Source organism: Zootoca vivipara, chromosome 16, assembly GCF_965207765.1.
Source record: "Zootoca vivipara chromosome 16, rZooViv2.hap1.1, whole genome shotgun sequence".
Taxonomy (NCBI): domain Eukaryota; kingdom Metazoa; phylum Chordata; class Lepidosauria; order Squamata; family Lacertidae; genus Zootoca; species Zootoca vivipara.
The window spans coordinates 34592835-34611979 of NC_142599.1; the positions used below are offsets into that span (position 1 = coordinate 34592835).

The following is a 19145-nucleotide window of genomic DNA, read 5'->3' on the forward strand; positions in this document are numbered from 1 at the left end:
CTCCGATACTTTCTCTCTGGGCTTTCACATATAGGACAGGGTTTGTGTGTGTGTGTGTGTGTGTGTGTGTGTGTGTGTGTGTGTGTTTGGAATAAAAGGATACTGGTTTGCATGTGAGTCGATTTGCTAACGTGTACGTACTGGTGCCAATTTTAAAATGATAACTATAATTTAAACAGGAATCCGGGACGTGTCAGCCTCGTGGAGGAGACGGCGACTGGGTGATGTCACCTGCCGCACGGGTGTTCGGTTACTTGCAGACGGGCAATCGCTTCTCCCTTTTGGAGTTCCTTATCCTTAAGGTTCCTTATCCTTAGGGATGCCGGGTGGTGCTGTGGGTTAAACCACAGAGCCCAGGGCTTGCCGATCAGAAGGTCGGCGGTTTGAATCCCCGCAACGGGGTGAGCTCCCATTGCTCGGTCCCAGCTCCTGCCAACCTAGCAGTTTGAAAGCACGTCAAAGTGCGGGTTCCGGTTTCCGCCTGCAGGAATGGCGGACCTGTTTTCCATCTCTCTGACCTTCGTAAGGAATTTGGCGGTTGCTAGGGGAGTAAATGGCAACCCCCTACCCTCTCCGGGGGTTACGGAGAGGGGCCGCTGGCCCGCGATGCCCCCAGACCCACTCCGACTGTTTTTGGAGTGGGGGGAGCTTGGGCTGAGCACTTACGACGGCCAGGACTCCCGGACGCTAATCTGCATGGCGGGGATTTCCATGGTTAAAGAAGATAATTAGGCTTAAATCTATGGACATACTTCAGAAGGAGGGGAAGAAGCGCTGTTTACTGCTGAGAATTTTATGCTGCTGAGCGAGAGGAGTCAAAGAATGTACGGCATCTGGAAGAAGGATTGATGGGGACGGAGCGATAAGGGAAGCAAGTTTTTATTTTTTCTTCATATTGTTGCCTCGTATCTTCCCGGACGCGATGTCCTGGCTTGTTTGGAGTGAAAGAGAAGCAAAAGACTGTGTGAGTTGAACTTTATAGCTTTGTTACTGAGCATATTTCTTAAAGATGTGAAGTTGCCGATGAGAAAAGCCCCCCCCTAGTCAGACGGAAGGAGTTCTGGACGCGTTCGGAGGATTTATGAGCTGTGACGCACTTTAAATTGGAGCAGCGACCTGAAGCTAAGTTCAGCTATAGGGCAAGGAGATCCATTAATTTACCAAGAGTTCATGGTTGGATGTTTGGGTCTCCTGCCTGAAAAAGCTGTAAATTCTATAAAGATAAATAAATCGTAAATCTTCATGGCTATGAGAGAAAATGAAAGTGATTTGAGCCTTTTAAGATGGCGCTGCTACTCCGTCGCAACAGGGAGCTCCACTAAGAAGATTTATGGGGAGGCTGGACTGATTAACTCACACAGGAGAAAGAACATCTGTGAAACTTCGTTTGACATTTATCTCAGCAGCTGGAACAATCGGATGAAAGTGGAAAACATCTAGGTGACTGTAAGGGGAAGATTTGGAATATTATGAGCTTGGAGGACGATTTGAACTTTAGAAATAAGACGGCAGTGGACAGTTGCGAGGAATTCCCAATTTCTTGAAGCATGGGAACCCAAAAATAAATTATTTAGATGATTTGGCATAACATTCGGTTTGATTGATATATATATGTGTATAATTTGAAATATTGAATGTGATATAATTGGTTTTAATTGGAAAATTAATAAAAATATTTTTTTTTAAAAAAATGAAAGCACGTCAAAGTGCAAGTAGATAAATAGGGACCGCTCTGGCAGGAAGGTAAACGGCATTTCCGTGTGCTGCTCTGCTTCGCCAGAAGCAGCTTTGTCATGCTGGCCACATGACCCAGAAGCTGTCTGTGGACAAACGCTGGCTCCCTCGGCCAGTAAAGCGAGATGAGCGCCACAACTCCAGAGTCGTTCATGAATGGACCTAATGGCCAGGGGTACCTTTACCTTTACCTTTACCTTTACCCTTAAGGTAGATCAGATACGGCTGTTTAAATGGAGCAGGAGTGGACCAAAGTGGCCCTCCAGCTTCTCTGCCTGGCTCTCGGAATTTTCCCTAGCCACACCCCCTTTCTCCAGGCCACGCCCCTCACTGCCCTTGCTCGACACGCTCCTTGAGTGTTTTTGCCTTGCTGGAACGTGTCCTTGCTCTCTGGTAATGTCCCTATACTTCCCCAGTTGGGGGAATAAGTTTGTGTGTGTGTTTGTGTATGTAAACTAGCTTACTGTACAAAGATAAATTTGATTATTTTTGGACTATTTAAATAAATATTATAATATGATGAATTCGCAATCAGGATTCGAACAATGAGCAACAGAAAGAATTATAGCTATGATATAAAAAAAGGAAGATACCACAAAGGGGTAGAATTTTAAAAACATCATGGAAAATGGAATGGGAAGTCGACCAAACAAAATAAAAAATATTATATATTGATTTTTTTTGTGAAAATTGTAGAAATTTAATAAAATGTATTGGTTTTTTTTAAAAAAGTTGGCACTTGTTGCTCCACACTGGTGTGTGGTCCCTGAAGCATTGCCAAGAAGGGAAGGCGGGCCTCAAGCTGATAAAGTCCCCCCCCTCCTTGCAGTACAGGACACAGCATGTGACCAGCCTATCCACCAATCAAAACTGAGATGCTCCTGTGATGGTGGGGATTGACTGGTAGGGCAGAAGGCAGGGAGCCTGACAGTAGGTGGCGCCAGAGCCGATGACAGGCAGAGCCCACTAATCCTACTTTTGTCCCCATCCTCCTCCTCCCTGTTGAGGTGGAACCCTGAGACTAAGGAGGAGGAAGCAGTTGTAAGAAGGAAGGAAGGCAGCTGCAGACTCGGGCAGGTCGAGGCTGGTGGGGCAAGTACCCCCTTTCCCCCTAATGGGCCAGCCCCCTCACTGCAAATTGTGCAATGCCTTCATTACCAGATCAAGGGTTCCGGGCTAAATTATGCCCTGCAAAATTGCTGCTGCTTTATTTGTTTATTTTGGCCCTCTGTGTTCCAGTTTTCATTTTCTCCACAGGAGCCTCCTGCCTCACCCTGCATTGCCAATTAAAAAGTAATGGGTGGTGTTTTCCCCCCTTTCCCTCCTGTAAAATGCATGCATTGCAGCCCAGGCAAGGACCACACACCACGGCCAGAGCAGCCTTGCAAAATGGCTTGGAAAGACATGGTACCGTTTGGAACGCATTCACTTCCTCCCAAAACCGCCCAGAGGATTGTGAGCACATTTGAACGCATCTGAAACAGATGCAACCCACAAGGAAAGGTTGCAGTGTGTTCCCGCTGAGGGTTGTAGCTAACAAGCCGCAACCTCTTTCAGGAAACTCCATTCCGTTCTCCCTCCCTGCTGCCCTGGTTTTTCAGTTCTCTTCCATCCCAGGCGAGCCAACATAGGAATCTCCCTGACACCAAGTCAGATCATTGGTACACCTGCACACAGACAGTGGTTTCTCCAGGAATTCAGACGGGGAGTCTCTCCCAACCCTTCCTGGAGATGCCACTGGGGATCGATCCTGTGACCTTCTGCTCCTGCACTGGGCCACACCCCTTCCCCATAACATCCTGCAGCCACGGAGCACGTTCTGCCCTCGTTGGACAGGGTTCCCTTCCACGTAAGGCTTTCTTTTTCCAGCCTAAATATGTGTTTTGGGGTAGTTCTGCAAACTTTGATATGGCCGGCCCTAACCTTAGGTAGCACAAGGGGCTGCCTCAGGCAGTGGGATTGATGGGTACTTCCGCAGGCTGGAAGCTGCTGGTTGCTGCCTTCTGCAGTCCATTGGTTTGTTTATATATATATATATATATATATATATGTTTAAATCAACCAGCCATTTGCATATTCGTCGGTGAATTCACCCCACCCCAGATACTGGATCTCTTTCCTTTCACCCGGAACAGAGCCCAGCTCCTGAGCTGAGCAAACACCGGGCCTTGAGTCCACATCAACCTGCTTTAGAAATGAATAGGCAACATGAGCATGCATGAATGAGATCAGTCCTCCGAGGGCTTCTCTGTTCTCTGTTTGCTCCAGGTGCAACAGGAAACCTTTGGTTACAAAAGGACACGTTCTCTAGCCAGGACTGGAGAGAGCCTGAGCCCCTCCAGGCATTGTGGGAACCTGACTCTCCTCCAGCACTAGCTAAGGATGGGCGAATCTTGCCCATTTCAGTTAAGCTTAGTTTCTCAATTCCCCAGGAGATTCTTCCATTCTTCACATTACCACATCGGCTCGTGGTTTTGCCTTAAAATGGGGATGTATGCCACCTTGAGCATCTCGGAGGTAAGGTGGAATATACATATAAAAATAAATAAATTGGCTTTGTTTGTGCTGCTTAGAAGCCTATTTTGGTCTTTGCGCGATAAATAAATAAACATGATTATTCATAGATTGGCCCCTCTCGCTTCAGAAAATCCTAGGTTCACTTACTTTGGAGTAAGCCCTGTGGAACCCATTGGGACTTACCGCTGTTTTAAACACAGATCTGACTTTTGTCTCAAAGGAAAGGGCACTGAGATTGTAGCTCAGCTGGGTTTCTAGTGGGCATTGCCGCCTAGTGGTGGAAGGAAGCACTGCACTTCCTGCCTGCCTCTGCGGAACTTCCTGCCTGCCTCATCTACAGAGTCATGTTTCCTTATATAGAAAAGACTTTGAAGCATCTTGCGAGGGGTTGATAATGCGCCACACCACCGTCATCTAAACAGGGACTGTTCTCGCAGTGATGGTTTATCATTTAGAGAGACATTCCATTACCACGGGGCCGCTTGTCAACTCTTTCATTTTCGAGTTGGCGATTTGTGCGTGTGCTTGCTAAGGTCACAGCAGCTGCCTAATATCAAATCTGAGCGTTGGCCCATTGTCAACACAGCTCAGCAGTGGCTTTCAAGGGCTTTAAACAGGAGTCTCTCCTTACCTGGAGATCCTGGGGACTGAACCTGGGGGAACCTTCTGCATCTAAAACCCAGGTGGGGAATCTGCAGCCCTCCAGATGTTGCTGGATCCCTGCTAGCATGGCTAATGGTCAAGGTTGATGGTCAACATCTGGAGGGCACCAGCTTCCTCCATCTCTGGTGAAGACACCTATCCCAACCAATCAGGGACCACATATTAAATGCCACTTAAAGAGTTATAAAGGTGGCATCATCAATGGTCAGGGGTGATGGGAGTTGGAGTCCAACTACATCTGGAGGGCCACAAGTTAATACAGGCACCCCCAAACTGCGGCCCTCCAGATGTTTTGGCCTACAACTCCCATGATCCCTAGCTTACAGGACCAGTGGTCAGGGAAGATGGGAATTGTAGTCCAAAACATCTGGAGGGCCGAAGTTTGGGGGTGCCTGAGTTATAGCCTCCGGACTGATCCTGCCTGCCTTCTCCAAAGGATCCATGTTCCATGTGGTTACAAACAATCAACCCTCAGGACTAAAAGGCTGGACCAGTTTCTGGAGGTTGAGGCCTTTATTTAAAGTTGCCGCATGGGCTCTGGGTGATGCAGGGCACCAAGTGCTGGAGATTTACCCCACCCGCTCCTTTATTTTGAATCCTGCTGGAAGAAATCATTGTAGGTCATGCAGAGGGCCGACAGGAAGCCCGTGTACTCCTTGAAGTCAATCTCATCATCCTTGTTCTTGTCCAGGGTCCCCATCAGCTTGTCAATTCCGCCTTCCTTCATCTTCTGCAAGGGAAAAGGGGGCAAAGGAAAGAGAGAGAGAAGGGAGAGATTGGGGTTCATGTCTGATTATGAGGGGCACTGGAAACCCCCCCCCACAAATTTAACTCTCTTTCAAAACTTAAGGGTTGCATCCAACTGAGGCCGTATTCACGTGATACATTTAAAGCTCTCAAATACTTTAAATAGTCACGACTTTCCCCAAAGAATTATGGGAGCTGTAGTTTGTTAAGGGTGCTGAGAGTTGTTATGAGATGATGGCTATTTCCCGCTACAGAGCTACAGTTCCCAGAGATCCTGGGAAGCAGGATTGGTTGTTAAACCACTCTGGAAGTTGTAGCTCTGTGAGGGGAATTGGGGCTTCCGAACAACTCTTGGCACCTTTAACAAACCACAGCTCCCAGAATTATTTGGGGGAAGCTATGACTGTTTAAAGAGGTATCATTGTGCTTTAAATATATGGTGCGAATGGGACCTAAGCTGTACTCAGAGTTAGATCCATTGCCATTCACTGACATATATTACCGGTACATCAGGCTCATTCATTTTCACGAGTTTACTCTGATCAAGACTGAGCTGGGATATGGCCCTAAAAGAAGGGAGAGAGGGAGGGAGGAGGCAGCAAAGGGAAAGTCAGTCACCTGGAAGGAAACTGAGGCATAAAGTGAAAGTAAGGGAAAGATGGGGAAAGGAAGGAAAGACTTATCCAAACTCCCCACTCCCCACTGTTTGTCCCATGAGCAAACCCCACATTTTGACTTGCTGCACCCAGGCCCGGCTCTAGGAGTAGTTTCGGTGGCGCGGGGCGCGGGGCCGGCAGGAGGGCGCTGCGCGGCGAAGCCGCATGGAAGCCGTGCTGTGCGCTGCGCCCGCCCACCAGGGCGGGGGCGCCGGAGCGATCTCTGCGCCACGGCGCCAGGGTGCCCGACCGGCTTGAGATGGCCCTGCACCTTCCTGTCCCCTCCAAGGATGTGTATCAGGGTCTGTCCCCTTGCCACTGACTGTCCGTGGCTCTCCAGGGTTTCAGGCTGGGAGTCTTTCCCAGTTCTACCAGGAGATGTCAGGACTCGAACCCGGGACATTTTGCATGCAAGGCAGACGCTCTGCCACTCAGCCGTGGTCCTGATGGAAGATGCCCATCTTAAAGGTGGAAAGCTGGTTTTCCAACCTCGTGTTGTGTTTTGGGGCCACCATTCCCCCCCACCTCACCCGATCCCCCTGGCCACTGACCTCTCCGAGTGCCAACTCCTTCTTCACCAGCTCCTTCAGCTCTCCCTTGCTCAGGGTGAACTTATCCCCTTCTTTCCCTGAATATTTGTGGAAGGTGTACACGAGTGTCGCCAGGGCTTTCTCCAGGGGCGTCTCCATGTCCATTCAGGATCTGAAAAGGAAAAAGCAGGGAAGTCAGGGTTTGTTCATTTCTTCAATAGATTTATATCCTGCCCTTCCTACTGAAGGAGCACAAGAGCAGACCCTCCAAGTGTCCCTATTTTCCAGGGATGGTCCTGGATTTACAGACGCTGTCCAGGTTTCTGATTTGAGCCCGCTTTCCCTTAAAGGTAAAGGGACCCCTGACCATTAGGTCCAGTCGTGACCGATTCTGGGGTTGCGCGCTCATCTCGCATTATTGGCCGAGGGAGCCAGCGTATAGCTTCCAGGTCATGTGGCCAGCATGACAAAGCCGCTTCTGGCAAACCAGAGCAGCACATGGAAACGCCGTTTACCTTCCCGCTGTAGCGGTTCCTATTTATCTACTTGCATTTTGACGTGCTTTCGAACTGCTAGGTTGGCAGGAGCTGGGACCAAGCAACGGGAGCTCACCCCGTCACAGGGATTCGAACCGCCGACCTTCTGATCAGCAAGCCCTAGGCTCAGTGGTTTAACCACAGCGCCACCTGGGTCCGCTTTCCCTTAGGACGCCCCTATTCTCACCAGAGAAATGTTGGAAGCTATGAAAGGCCTATCTAGGCCAACCCAGGAACAGGAGAAGAGCCCTTGGATTCTTGATTTCAACCTGTGGGGCAGCTCAGGCCATAAAGCCTTTGATTATACAGCGTTCGCCCTGGGTGCGAGCATGGGAAGCTCATCCTGCAAAGCAGAAGACAGTGCATATACGTAACAAGAGATCTTGCAAGCAAGCGCACATTAGAAGCAGCAGCAAATAACTCTGCAATTAAGGAGGGCGGAAACAAGCTGATAAGGGCTCCATTAGCACCGGCAGAGATTTCCCTGGGAACGGCTGGCCAGCCCTGGGCGAACACACCCGCCCCCAGCGTGTTTTTGGCGCTTCCCACTCCCAGCACTTTAGATCTGCAGCTCGTAGCATTCGAGTTGGCAGGCGAGGCAGCCCTAATCGTCTGATGTACTCCGTCGTACTGTACATGCCAGGGGTGGGGAACCTGTGTCCCACGGGTGACGTGTGGCCCGCCAGCCCTCTCTATCTGGCCCACAAGACTCTCCCGAGGCCACGTCCCTCATTGGCCCTGTTTTGCACCTTGAATATTTTTGCCTGCTCAGAATGTGCCCTTAATCTCTGCCCATGCCTTTTGCTTGTCTGGATGGAGAACAGAGAGGAGGGATGTGTGAGCATTTGTTTGTGTGTGTGTGTGGAAGCTAGCCTACTGTACAGTGGCAATTTTTACATTTTGTCATGGTCGCAGAGGAATGGTGGGAGGCAGTGATGGGAGGACCCCCGAGGGAAGGAAGCTCGGAGCCTGGAAATGGGTGATGGGACAACAGTGCGCGGTCAGAGGGCGAAGAGGGAGAAGACAGGGAGGAGGAGGTGTTGGAAGCGGAAGAGGTAACAGGATTTAGTGAGCAGGGAGAATCTGTGGCAGAGAGATGTCCAGAAGCAGAGGCAGAAGCAGAAGCTGGAGAGTAGGAAGGCCAAGAGGCAGAGACGAGTCAGGCTGGTGAAGTCAGGCTGGCCTCCCTCTCATGCTGCAACAAACTCTGGTCTCCCTCTTCTCTGGTCTCCCAGAACCAGAAAAGGCATGAAAAGGGCGGAGAAGAAGTTAGCTTTGTGCAGGCACAGTCTCAGATTGCTTGGGGGAAACCGGAGAAAGGAGGAGCATAGCTGTCAAGTCTCCTGTTTTTCGCAGGAAACCCCCGGATTTAAATCCGTTTCCCGCTGGTCTCCTGAATTGAAAAATATCCCATAAATCCCCCGGATTAGCAGCTCCTGCCAGCGGTGGCAGCGGCCATGTCCTGGCTCCCGGCTGGAAATCACCTCTGCGCATGCCTGAGCATGCGCAGAAGCGATTTCTGGTGCCCAGACATGCGGACACGGGCAGCCAGGCACCGGAAGTCGCTTCTGCGCATGTCTGGACATGCGGAGAAGCGACTTCTGGTGCCGCACCACCGCTGATCCCTTATTTTCCTATCTGGAAGTTGATGCCTATGAGGAGGAGGCTTAGGCAGCTGTGGGAAGGAGGGGGCCTTTAGTCTCTGCAACTGCCTAATAGGGGCAAAACCTACTGAAATAGAATTGCTGTGCTTACTAGGCCCGGTTTCCTCAAATAAAGAGTTACCTTCACTTACACTGTGTGATTTATTGCTAGTTTGCCCTTGTCACATTTGTTTCCCCGCCCACCACTGGCCCACGGCCCCTGAAATGTTTCCCAGAAGGGAATGTGGCTCTTGGGCCATATCCTTGAACTCTGATAACACCACTGGCTTCCCTAAATGGAGAATACGGAGAGGGATTTGTGATTTGTAGAGAAACTAGCTTACTGCCCAAAGTGAAAATTTACACCCATCACTCCGCCCACTTTTGACACCCAACGCGGCCTCACCCACCACTGGCATGTGGCCCCTGGGAGGTTTCCCAAAAGGGAAGGTGGCCCTTAGGCTGAAATAGGATCCCCAACCCTTTTTAATAGTGAATTTGCTCTCTGAACCTGGATCCTTACGCAGCCTGAATGGCATCCCTCGGTAATGAGGGGGCAATATCAGCAAGCTTGGAGGGAGCGAGAAAGGAACCCAGGAGGGCCAGATAAGGGGTGCGCATGCTCAATAGCTGCAGAATGGGTGTGGCTGGCCTGGCTGGCAGCCTGAACAGAAGCACTTTCCCCTGAAGCATTTATTGTAGTGGATATATATGCATTCACCTCTCCCTCTATGGATTAGACTCTCCCCTCTCCGGCAGTTTCCTCCATTCATTAACCTTTAAAACAAATTAACTAATAGCTTCTGGAACTCTCGGCGGATCCAAAGGGCAGAGCGTTTCCTTCACTAATCACCTCAAATCTGTGGACGGTGCCGCTTTTGGGAGCCACCCACATGCATGAGGGAGAGAGCACCGGACCCCGAGGGAACCCCAATGTTTATGGAAATTACAAATAAATGAATGAACATGTTTGAACATGTTTGGGGAAAGTAAAATTGACGGGGAAAGGATGCCGAAACATCTGAGTGAGTGCTGATCATACTCAATTGGCACAGGATGTCAGGGGCCAAACTGGAAAAAAAACACACGGATTAACCACCCCCTGTTGTACATGCAGGAATTGATAAATCTTCAGTCCCTTAGGTAGAGGATGATGTAGGAAGACCCTGCTGGAGAACTACAGATATTCGGAGAGAGCCAGGGGGAAGCCAATAGCCCACACTGGAATAGAAGATGCTCCTGCTTTGTCCTCCTCCATCTCCGTGAAAATTTCAACTGTAAGCTTCTTGGGGCAGAGACCTCTCCTTCTATCCTTCGTGAATAAACTCTGCCCACAGCAACAGCCACCAGCTCAGATGGCTTTTGAAGAGGATCCCACAAATTCATAGAGAGGGCTATTGATGGCGACTAGTCATGGGGGCTGTCAAATTCGGTGGGAATTGCAGGACCTGAGAGTTGCTGTCGCGCTCAGCTTCTGCTTTCGGGCTTCTGATACCTGGGACAGCTCAGTCGGTAGAGCGTGAGACTCTTAATCCCAGAGTAATGGGTTCGAGCCCCACATTGGGCAAAAGATTCCTGCATTGCAGGGGGTTAGACTAGATGACGCTCGGGGTCCCTTCCAACTCTACAGGCCTGTGATTGGAGCATTTGGCTGGCCAATGTGAGAACAGGATGCTGGGCTCGATGGGCTGTTCTTATGTTATTGAGATATAAGAACATCAGAGCAAAAGAAGAGCTTGCTGGATTAGTCCCATGGCCCCCTTTAGTCCAGGATCATGATAATGATGATGCTGATAATAATTTTTTTATTTGCATACCATGCAAAAGACTTTGTTCCTGCATCTGAGAATGGACGCCAGGCCAAGACAAGCCCATCCCTATAGAAGGAAGATGCCACCATGAAATGGATGCCAATATATTCAAGGTGGATGCCGTTAAAATATATGCAGAAGGGCCAAAGGGAACTGGGATGGTGGAAGATATTAGAAGACCAGGGACTCTATAAATTAAAAGATATGTTTGATGAAGAAGGGAGTTTAATTTAAAAAAAAGATCTTTTAGAAAAAATAGGAAAACAATATGGGCTGAAAGTAGAAGGACTTTATGCTTTAATAAAAATAGGAAGAGCAGAGGAGACAATGAGGACAGAAATGAAAATAGATATGGTGTTGAACAAAAGACAAATAATGGAGAAAGGGATAGCAGGGATGATATATAAACTGATGATAAGAAACAAAGACAGATTAACAAGGATAATCCAGATCAAATGGGAGCAGGAAGGTATGATTCATGCAAACACGGTACAAGAAATGATGAATAATATAAACAATATCAAAATAGAAAAGTATAAGGAACTAAGTAGAAATTTTTTACTAAAATGGTATAGAACCCCAGCACAAATGGCGTATATAGTGAAAGGATTTAGCCCCAGATGCTGGCATTGCGGTCGCGAAAAAGGATTCTATTCACGCATGTGGTGGGAATGCAATATGGTTAAGGAATATTGTCAGAGGATCATAAGGGTAATGTCTGGATTATTCCAAATAAACACAGAAATTAATAGGGACTTGTTATTTTCGGGAATATTGGGGAATTATAAAGTAAAAAGTAATAATCAAGAGTTGTATAAGATCATGATTTTAGCTGGACTGGCAGTTATTGCTTTAGGATGGAAAGAAAAAGCTAAATGGAATATGGAAAAATGGAACAATTATGTTTTTGAATATGTACAATCAGAAATATTTGCACAGATAGCAACAGAGGATAGATGGGAAAATAAATGTCAAAAAATCACAAACAAGTGGGCATTTTATAGGAATTGGGTAGAAAGGGGAGAAGCCAACCCGAATATACAAGAACGAATGAACAGACTGTGTACATGGTTAAAGATATGAAGAAGGAAGTCCCGATCAGGGGGGAGGGTGGGAAGGGAGGAGGGAGGAGTGGGGAAAAAAAGGCAAATTGTAAAGATACGTGGAATGAATTTATGCTTTTGTTATGTAAACCTAGTAAAGTAAATAAAAATGTGTAAAAAAAGAAGGAAGATGCCACTGCCAAAGAAGATGAAGGAAATCGGCAAAACAAACTAATGAACTATGCTGGACACACCAGACAAATCCCCCCCCCTTCCTTAAAAAGAAAAAAAAGGGGGAAATGTTCAGGCATAATTAGCAAGCTTTGTGTATTGGTTTCTACAGTAGTTGAACTTTAAAGATCACTTGTAATCACATGTATAAGGTTCCAAAACTGGATAGTTAAGAGTATGAGATTCTGTGGACATGCATAAATAAGTATTAAAAAATGGCACTAGAGCTTTTGGATCCAACAAAGGATAAAATGGATCTGTGCCTTGGGTTGGTACACCTAGACCACAGGTATATATTCAAAGACTGCAACCGTACACTCACAAACCTATAGTGGCCTCCGGGCGGTTGCCTTCTGAGCAGGCCTGTGTAGGGTTGCACAGTTGTAATGAATTAACAACTGTTTCTCAGAGGGAGCAGAAAAGACTGTTTATGTATGCGACGACAGCTGCACGAATGTTGCTAGCCCAGAGATTGAAAGAAGGCAAAGCCCCTACCAGAGAGGAATTGCAGATTAAGTTAATGGACTGCGCAGAAACGGCAAAAATGACCGGGAAAATCAGAGATCAGGAAGACCAAAATTCCAATAAGGAATGGGGAAAATTGATAAATCACCTGGGAGACCACTATAAACAGTTGAAATCATTAGCGGGGTTGTAATAACACTTGTAATGTAACGAGAACTATGGATTTAAGGGAGATTTTTTTAAAAAATCTGGAGTATTTTAAAAGATGCAGGAGAAAAGGATTAATAATGGAATCTGCGGAGGGGAAGAGGGAAGTGGAAAGATTCGTTGCAATCTTGTGTTTATGTAAAAGAAAAGTTATGGTAAGAGTGTGAAGTTTAACATGTAAAATCAAATAAATACATATGGGGAAAAACAACTGTTTTTCAGAGAGCTGAGTGAGGTGCAGGGCCAGATTTAGGTTTGATGAAGCCCTAAGCTACTGAAGGTAATGGGGCCCTTTATATGTCCAGCTGTCCTTTGTCAACAACAAATTGCCGCTGTTTTTGTGTGCTGAATATATGCTATATGGTAATTTACGGACCTAATAGGTATCTAAAGCCGTTTGCACGTGTTGCCATGCAACCAGCCCATGCAGAATGTAGGCACCCTGTATATAGAAATGAGCAAACCAGTGATATTTTAGGGAGCAGGCTGGCAGGCGGGGCCCATGACTTACATCATAGGAGCCTACACAACACAAAACACTGTTGCTGTATGTCGGTTTTATTTTATTTGTTTTTTAATCTTATATTTTGGAAATGTACATGCAGGTTTTTTCCCCCCTTTAAATTTGTTTGGGGCCCCCAAGAGAGTGGGGCCCTAAGCTATAGCTTGTTTAGCTTATACGTAAATCCGCCACTGGATAGAGGTGCCCTTGAGAGCTACGCTTTGCCTCCACAACTGGAGGCAGTAAGTTTCTGACTACCTCCTGGAAACCAAAGGAGAGGAGAGCGCTCTTGTGCTCAGGTCGGGCTTGTAAGCTTCCCATCAAGGTATATTTGGAAGGCCAGAGAGAGAACAGGATGCTCAACTAGATGGGCCACTGGCCTGATCCAGCAGACTCTTCTTATGTTCTTAATAAGCAGATGCTTGTGAAATATTTGCTGGGGTGCTTTGTCCCTAAACTACACCCCACCTGCCGGTTTGGTGGGCCACAGATTCTACAGCTTTAAGCACCGGCACATGATGCTCGGCGCATCATCTGGCAAAGTTTTCCACCTGTTCCCATGGCCTCCCTGGCATCGATCTCCGTTGCCAAGGCTTCGCTTCATCAGCCGAGAGGAACAACGAATCGCATAAACTCTAAAACAAACACAGTGTTGAAACGGCTGCTTTGTGGTTAACCAGGCATGGAAGCCACCAGAGGGCCGAACCCATCTGTGAATTCGGCAGGCAGCTTGAATTCAAATCCAGTTAGCTGTGACCAAGGTGGGGCTGAGATCCTGTTCGAGGTGATGCAACCATTTGCATGAGCTCATGCTAGCAAATAGATCCGAGAGAATGGTGTGTTAAAGGTTAAGGTTGCCAGCATCCAGACTCGGTGTGCGTGCATGCGGTGCTCCTGTGCCTTTTAAGGCAGGGGTTGCCAACCTTTCGGGCCCTATTTGGATTTATTATTATTATTTTATTCAAAGAATAACAAATAGAAATACCCGTTATCTCCCACAAACCTGGAAAGTAAGCTGGAGTCCATGTAGATATTTTGATTAGTGACGGTGCACATTTGGGTTCTGGAAAGAGTGATGTGAGCGGTACCAATTCTGGTCACTACACCCCCCCCCCTCCCAACATTTCTCCGATGAAAATAGGAACGTCCTATTCCGTTGTTGTTGTTGTAGTAGTAGTAGTAGTTGTTGTTGTTGTTTACACCCTGCCTATCTGTCCGGGTTGCGCCAACCACTGTGGGCAGCTTCCAACATATATAAAAACACAGTAAGACATCAAACTTTAAAAAAAAACAACCCAAAACTTCCCCGTACTTCCGATGTCGTCTAAAGGTTGTATAGTTACTTATCTCCTTGGCTCGCATAACTCCATACCCTCCTACATTTCTCCGATGAAAATAGGGACGTCCTAAGGAAAAGTGGGACATTCTGGGTGGGATGGAATCAGAAACCGGGACGGCTTCCGTAAATCCGGGACTGTGGACCCTGGGAAATAGGGACACTTAGAGGGTCTAACATACCGTGAGACAGAAAGAAAGTGTCCACAAAGTGCACCCTTCACAGTTCCCAAAAGTAGGGCGCAGATGAATTAATCTGAGTCCCCTAAGAAGCCTGAATATCTCAAAGAGGAAGTCGGAAAGAGCTTTGCCCTCTCAGCTTCCTCCTTTAGAGTTCTAGAGACTTTGTGAGGGAAGAAAAAAAAGGAACCTCCCTCGCTGCCAAGGGAGGGGCTGAAAGGTATTGTGGGCACTGGAAGGGACACCTCATGGGTGCCTCTTTTGGAGACCCTTGTTTTAAGAGTTACTGGGATTTTCACGTAGTACGGCATCTCTCATTGCCAAGCTGACAGGCCCGCGGGTGAATCAGCTGTATTCGAAGCTTTAAAAGATGCAGGAGAAGGTATATGCCTACTATATGGAAGTTAACGACTGGACAACAAAAATGGATTTTATGCGCTCTAATGGTAGCCAAGAGGTTGATATTGAAGAACTAGAAGAGTAAAGGCAATATATCCTTTAATCAGTGGATCGATCATATGATAACACTTGCAATCTAGGAACAGACTGCTTACAGAAGTAGACTCTGCTTGGATAAATACAGCAATATTTGAAACAAATGTATACAAAATGCAGTAGGCTATTAATATTTCTATGAGTATTGGGATGATAATATCAATTTTTTGTATATATTCACATAACACTTCCCCTCCCCTTTACACAGTTCTGTGTTTTGTTCTTTTTGTATCACTTTACTGCTTTATATTTGAATTTACATTTCAATAAAATATCAATTAATAAATGATACAGGAGAACAGTGCCGCGGAGCATGGACAGAGTACACTCCCTGATTGCAAAGATTGCTGCCAACTTCTCCCCTGACCACACCTTTTAGCAACAGTGCAGAAATGTCACCTGCGGACACTTCTCGCCCTCCATTATTTTATCTCTGTGTCAGGCAAAAGCTTTTGCCTGTTCACGTGTTCATTTTGCTCTTCAGAGGCACAGGAGGCAGAAAGAAAAGTTAGCAACGGTGGCCTCTGGAATCTAGGACGTTACGCCAAGCAGCCCCAGACCGAGTTAGTGAGCTCTTTCCGAAAGGTCAAGAAACAGGAGCCCAGTTTCCTCCTGGATCCTGTCTCCTAAAACCCGAATACGAATGAAGGATCTGGATTGATTTAGCTGGACTCTATGACTCACAAAGAGATGTTGTAATGTGGAAAAGGCGTTGGCTGGCCTAGAGATTGGAGGCTAGGGGATTGCCAGCTTCTGATAGCCATGGGCAAAATTCAGAGCTTGACATTTTAACATGCAGGGGTGCGTGGGTGTGAGACCTCTGAGCTGCACATCTGGAATCTGTGTGGATATCTTGAGAGGAAAAGCCTCCTCTTCCAGGAAGGGCTTGCTCCCAGCCAGAAATAAGGGGAGACTCCCTGGCAGAGCACCTGCTTTGAGTGCAGAAGGCTCCCGGTTTGATCCCTGCCATCTCCAGTTAGGGCTGGGAAAAGAGGGCCGGTTGGCTGGAGGCAGTGGCGGATTTACGTATAAACTAAACAAGCTATAGCTTAGGGCAGGCATCCCCAGACTTCGGCCCTCCAGATGTTTTGGACTACAATCCCCATCATCCCTGATGATCCCTGTTAGCTAGGGATCATGGGAGTTGTAGGCAAAAAAATCTGGAGGGCCACAGTTTGGGGATGCCTGGCTTAGGGCCCCACTCTCTTGGGGGCCGCAAAAATTGTAAAGGGGAAAAAACACCTGGATGTACATTTCCAAAATATAAGATAAAAAAAACACAAATAAAATAAAACCTACATACAGCAACTGTGTTTTGTGTTGTGTAGGCTCCTATGATGTAAGTCATGGGCCCCGCCTGCTAGCCTGCTCCCTGAAATATCACTGGCTTGCTCATTTCTATATCAATCACGTCAATAAAATACATATTTTGTTATGTGCAAATGGCTTTAGATACCTGTTAGGTTCATAAATTACCATATAGCATATATTCAACGCAAAAAACAGTGACAATTTGTTGTTGACAAAGGATAGCTGGATATATAAAGGGCCCCATTACCTCCAGTAGCTTAAAGGTAAAGGTAAAGGTAAAGGGACCCCTGACCATTAGGTCCAGTCGTGACCAACTCTGGGGTTGCGGTGCTCATCACGCTTTATTGGCCGAGGGAGCCGGCGTACAGCTTCCAGGTCATGTGGCCAGCATGACTAAGCTGCTTCTGGCGAACCAGAGCAGCGCACGGAAACGCCGTTTACCTTCCCACTAGAGCGGTACCTATTTATCTACTTGCACTTTGACGTGCTTTCGAACTGTTGGTTGGCAGGAGCTGGGACCGAGCAATGGGAGCTGACCCCGTCGTGGGGATTCGAACCGTCAACCTTCTGATCGGCAAGCCCTAGGCTCTGTGGTTTAACCCACAGTGCCACCCGCGTCCCAGTAGCTTAGGGCCTCATCAAACCTAAATTCGGCCCTGGCTGGAGGCGATTCTCATTCACTGCAGGCAACCGGCTGGCTGGCTGTTGAGCATCTGCTTTGCATGCAGACGATTCCAGGTTCATAGAAACATAGAATTGTAGGGTTGGAAGGGACCCCAAAGGCCATCTGGTCCAAGCTGTGTCTCCCCGCTTGTCACTTCCCCCCCAGGATGATGGGGAACCATTAGTGAGCACTCTTTGGGTTCGGTCAGCCAACCAGCTCAAATCCACCTAACAGTTACCTTGTCCAGCCCGCATTTGACCAGCTTCTCTACAAGAATATCATGGGGGGCTTTGTCAAAAGCCTTACTGAAATCAAGATACGATATGTCCGCAGCATTCCCCTGATCCACCAAGCTTGTAACTCTTTCAAAAATGAGATCCACCTGGCATGACATGTTTTTGAGAAAACCATGCTGCACCCAGCGCAACCGAACCGGCCGTGATCCCCTAATTTTGCCTCGGCATGAGATGGGCCCAGTATAGTGACTGGCTCCAGTCAAGTCTTGGTTGCGAGTTACTGCCATATTGCCTTTCTGGATCAAACCAAGGATTTGCCCAGTTCAGCATCCTGTTTCTAACAGAGGCATTCTAAAGTGAGGCCTGAAGGCGGCAGCCCTTCCTCCCTGCTGTTCATCCCCCAGAAGCAGGCGTTCTGTGGTAGACTGCCCCTGCACAAGGAGGCTCCGTTTGAGCTTGCATAACTAAAAGAGCTGCTGGGGAAGGCTGAGGTGGCGGTGGAAACAATCTAGAAAGCATCACAGAGGGAAAAAGCAAGCCCATCGTGGCCAGTCGATAAGTACGGACGGATGTGAAAGTGAGGATGCATAGCCGTTTCAGATAAAGCGATGAAAAATAAAAGGAGCTAAAAGCAACTCACCGGATGAGAATGTGGATGGCAAGCTTGAGCGGTGAGGCAGGGGACTAGGTGTGGTTTAGCATCTCCCTCTTATGCAGTTTCATGGGGGGTCCCCAGAGATTGAGGCCGGTAGAAGCAGGAACCTGATCTCGTTGCCAGGATCTGTCCTGAGGGACTGCTGGCATCCAGCCATCTTCTCCTCGGATTGTGAACAACTCTTTTTCTTTTCTCTTCCTCCCTTTCCTGCTTTTAAATTAACTTATTTACTGAGGCTCGTTCATAGATATCCAAAAATACATACCCATCACCAAGTATATATTTTTTAGAATATACTACGATAAGACAGCTACTTGGGCTAAAAAAGGAACAAATTCAGAAAGGAGAAAAGGCAAGAAATGGAGAGACCAGGAAAAAAGAGAAAGGGAGAGAAAAGGGGAAAGAAAGGAATAACTACAAAAATATAGAAAAGAGTAAAAGGACTTCCGGCTCTCTGTCCTGCAGCTACATATAATATTCAGTCTTTAAAATCCAACCATTCCATCTTCAATAAACCAGTATTTTTTCCCCAATCTTCAATATTACAAGTTCATTTTGTCTTTCCACAAGAAATTTCCAATCCTTAACAAATGTTAGTAAAGATTATTCTCCTTTGCCGTCTCAGCCAGATCCAATAATTTTTCAGCTATAATAATAATAATAATAATAATTTATTATTTATACCCTGCCCATCTGGCTGGGTTTCCCCAGCCACTCTGGGCGGCTTCCAACAAAATATTAAAATACAATGGTCTGTTAAACATTAAAAGCTTCCTTAAACAGGGCTGCCTTCAGATGTCTTCTATAAGTCTGGCAGATGTTTTTCTCTTTGACATCTGGTGGGAGGGCGTTCCACAGGGCAGGTGCCACTACTGAGAAGGCCCTCTGCCTGGTTCCCTGCAACTTAGCTTCTCGCAGTGAGGGAACCGCCAGAAGGCCCTCGGCGCTGGACCTCAGTGTCTGGGTTGAACGATGGGGGTGAAG

The 19145-nt window shown here is 47.3% G+C and overlaps 1 protein-coding gene across 4 annotated transcripts; it reads right to left on the bottom strand.

Annotated features, from left to right (window-relative positions):
• Positions 1 to 5408: 5408 nt before the first annotated feature.
• Positions 5409 to 18727, bottom strand: LOC118076050 (protein S100-A5). Of its 4 annotated transcripts, none has more exons than XM_035098559.3 (3): positions 18147 to 18727; positions 6869 to 7019; positions 5409 to 5644 (listed from the first exon to the last, which is right to left on the bottom strand). In XM_035098559.3, exons 2-3 carry the CDS (start codon positions 7010 to 7012, stop codon positions 5501 to 5503), a joined length of 288 nt encoding a protein of 95 aa, XP_034954450.1. In that variant the 5' UTR covers positions 7013 to 7019; positions 18147 to 18727; the 3' UTR covers positions 5409 to 5500. The 4 variants fall into 4 exon arrangements, with proteins under 4 accessions (XP_034954450.1, XP_088515981.1, XP_034954449.1 ...); XM_088659855.1 differs by lacking the exon at positions 18147 to 18727 and adding an exon at positions 7783 to 8058; XM_035098558.3 differs by lacking the exon at positions 18147 to 18727 and adding an exon at positions 7571 to 7743.
• Between the last annotated feature and the right edge of the window lie 418 nt (positions 18728 to 19145).

Excerpts from the sequence above, each read along its gene's own strand:
- LOC118076050 (XM_035098559.3), bottom strand. The coding sequence starts at position 7,012 with ATGGACATGGAGACGCCCCTGGAGAAAGCCCTGGCGACACTCGTGTAC. Across the intron at positions 5,645-6,868 it reads AGGAGTTGGCACTCGGAGAG|AAGATGAAGGAAGGCGGAAT; the intron begins GTCAGTGGCCAG and ends TTTCCCTTGCAG.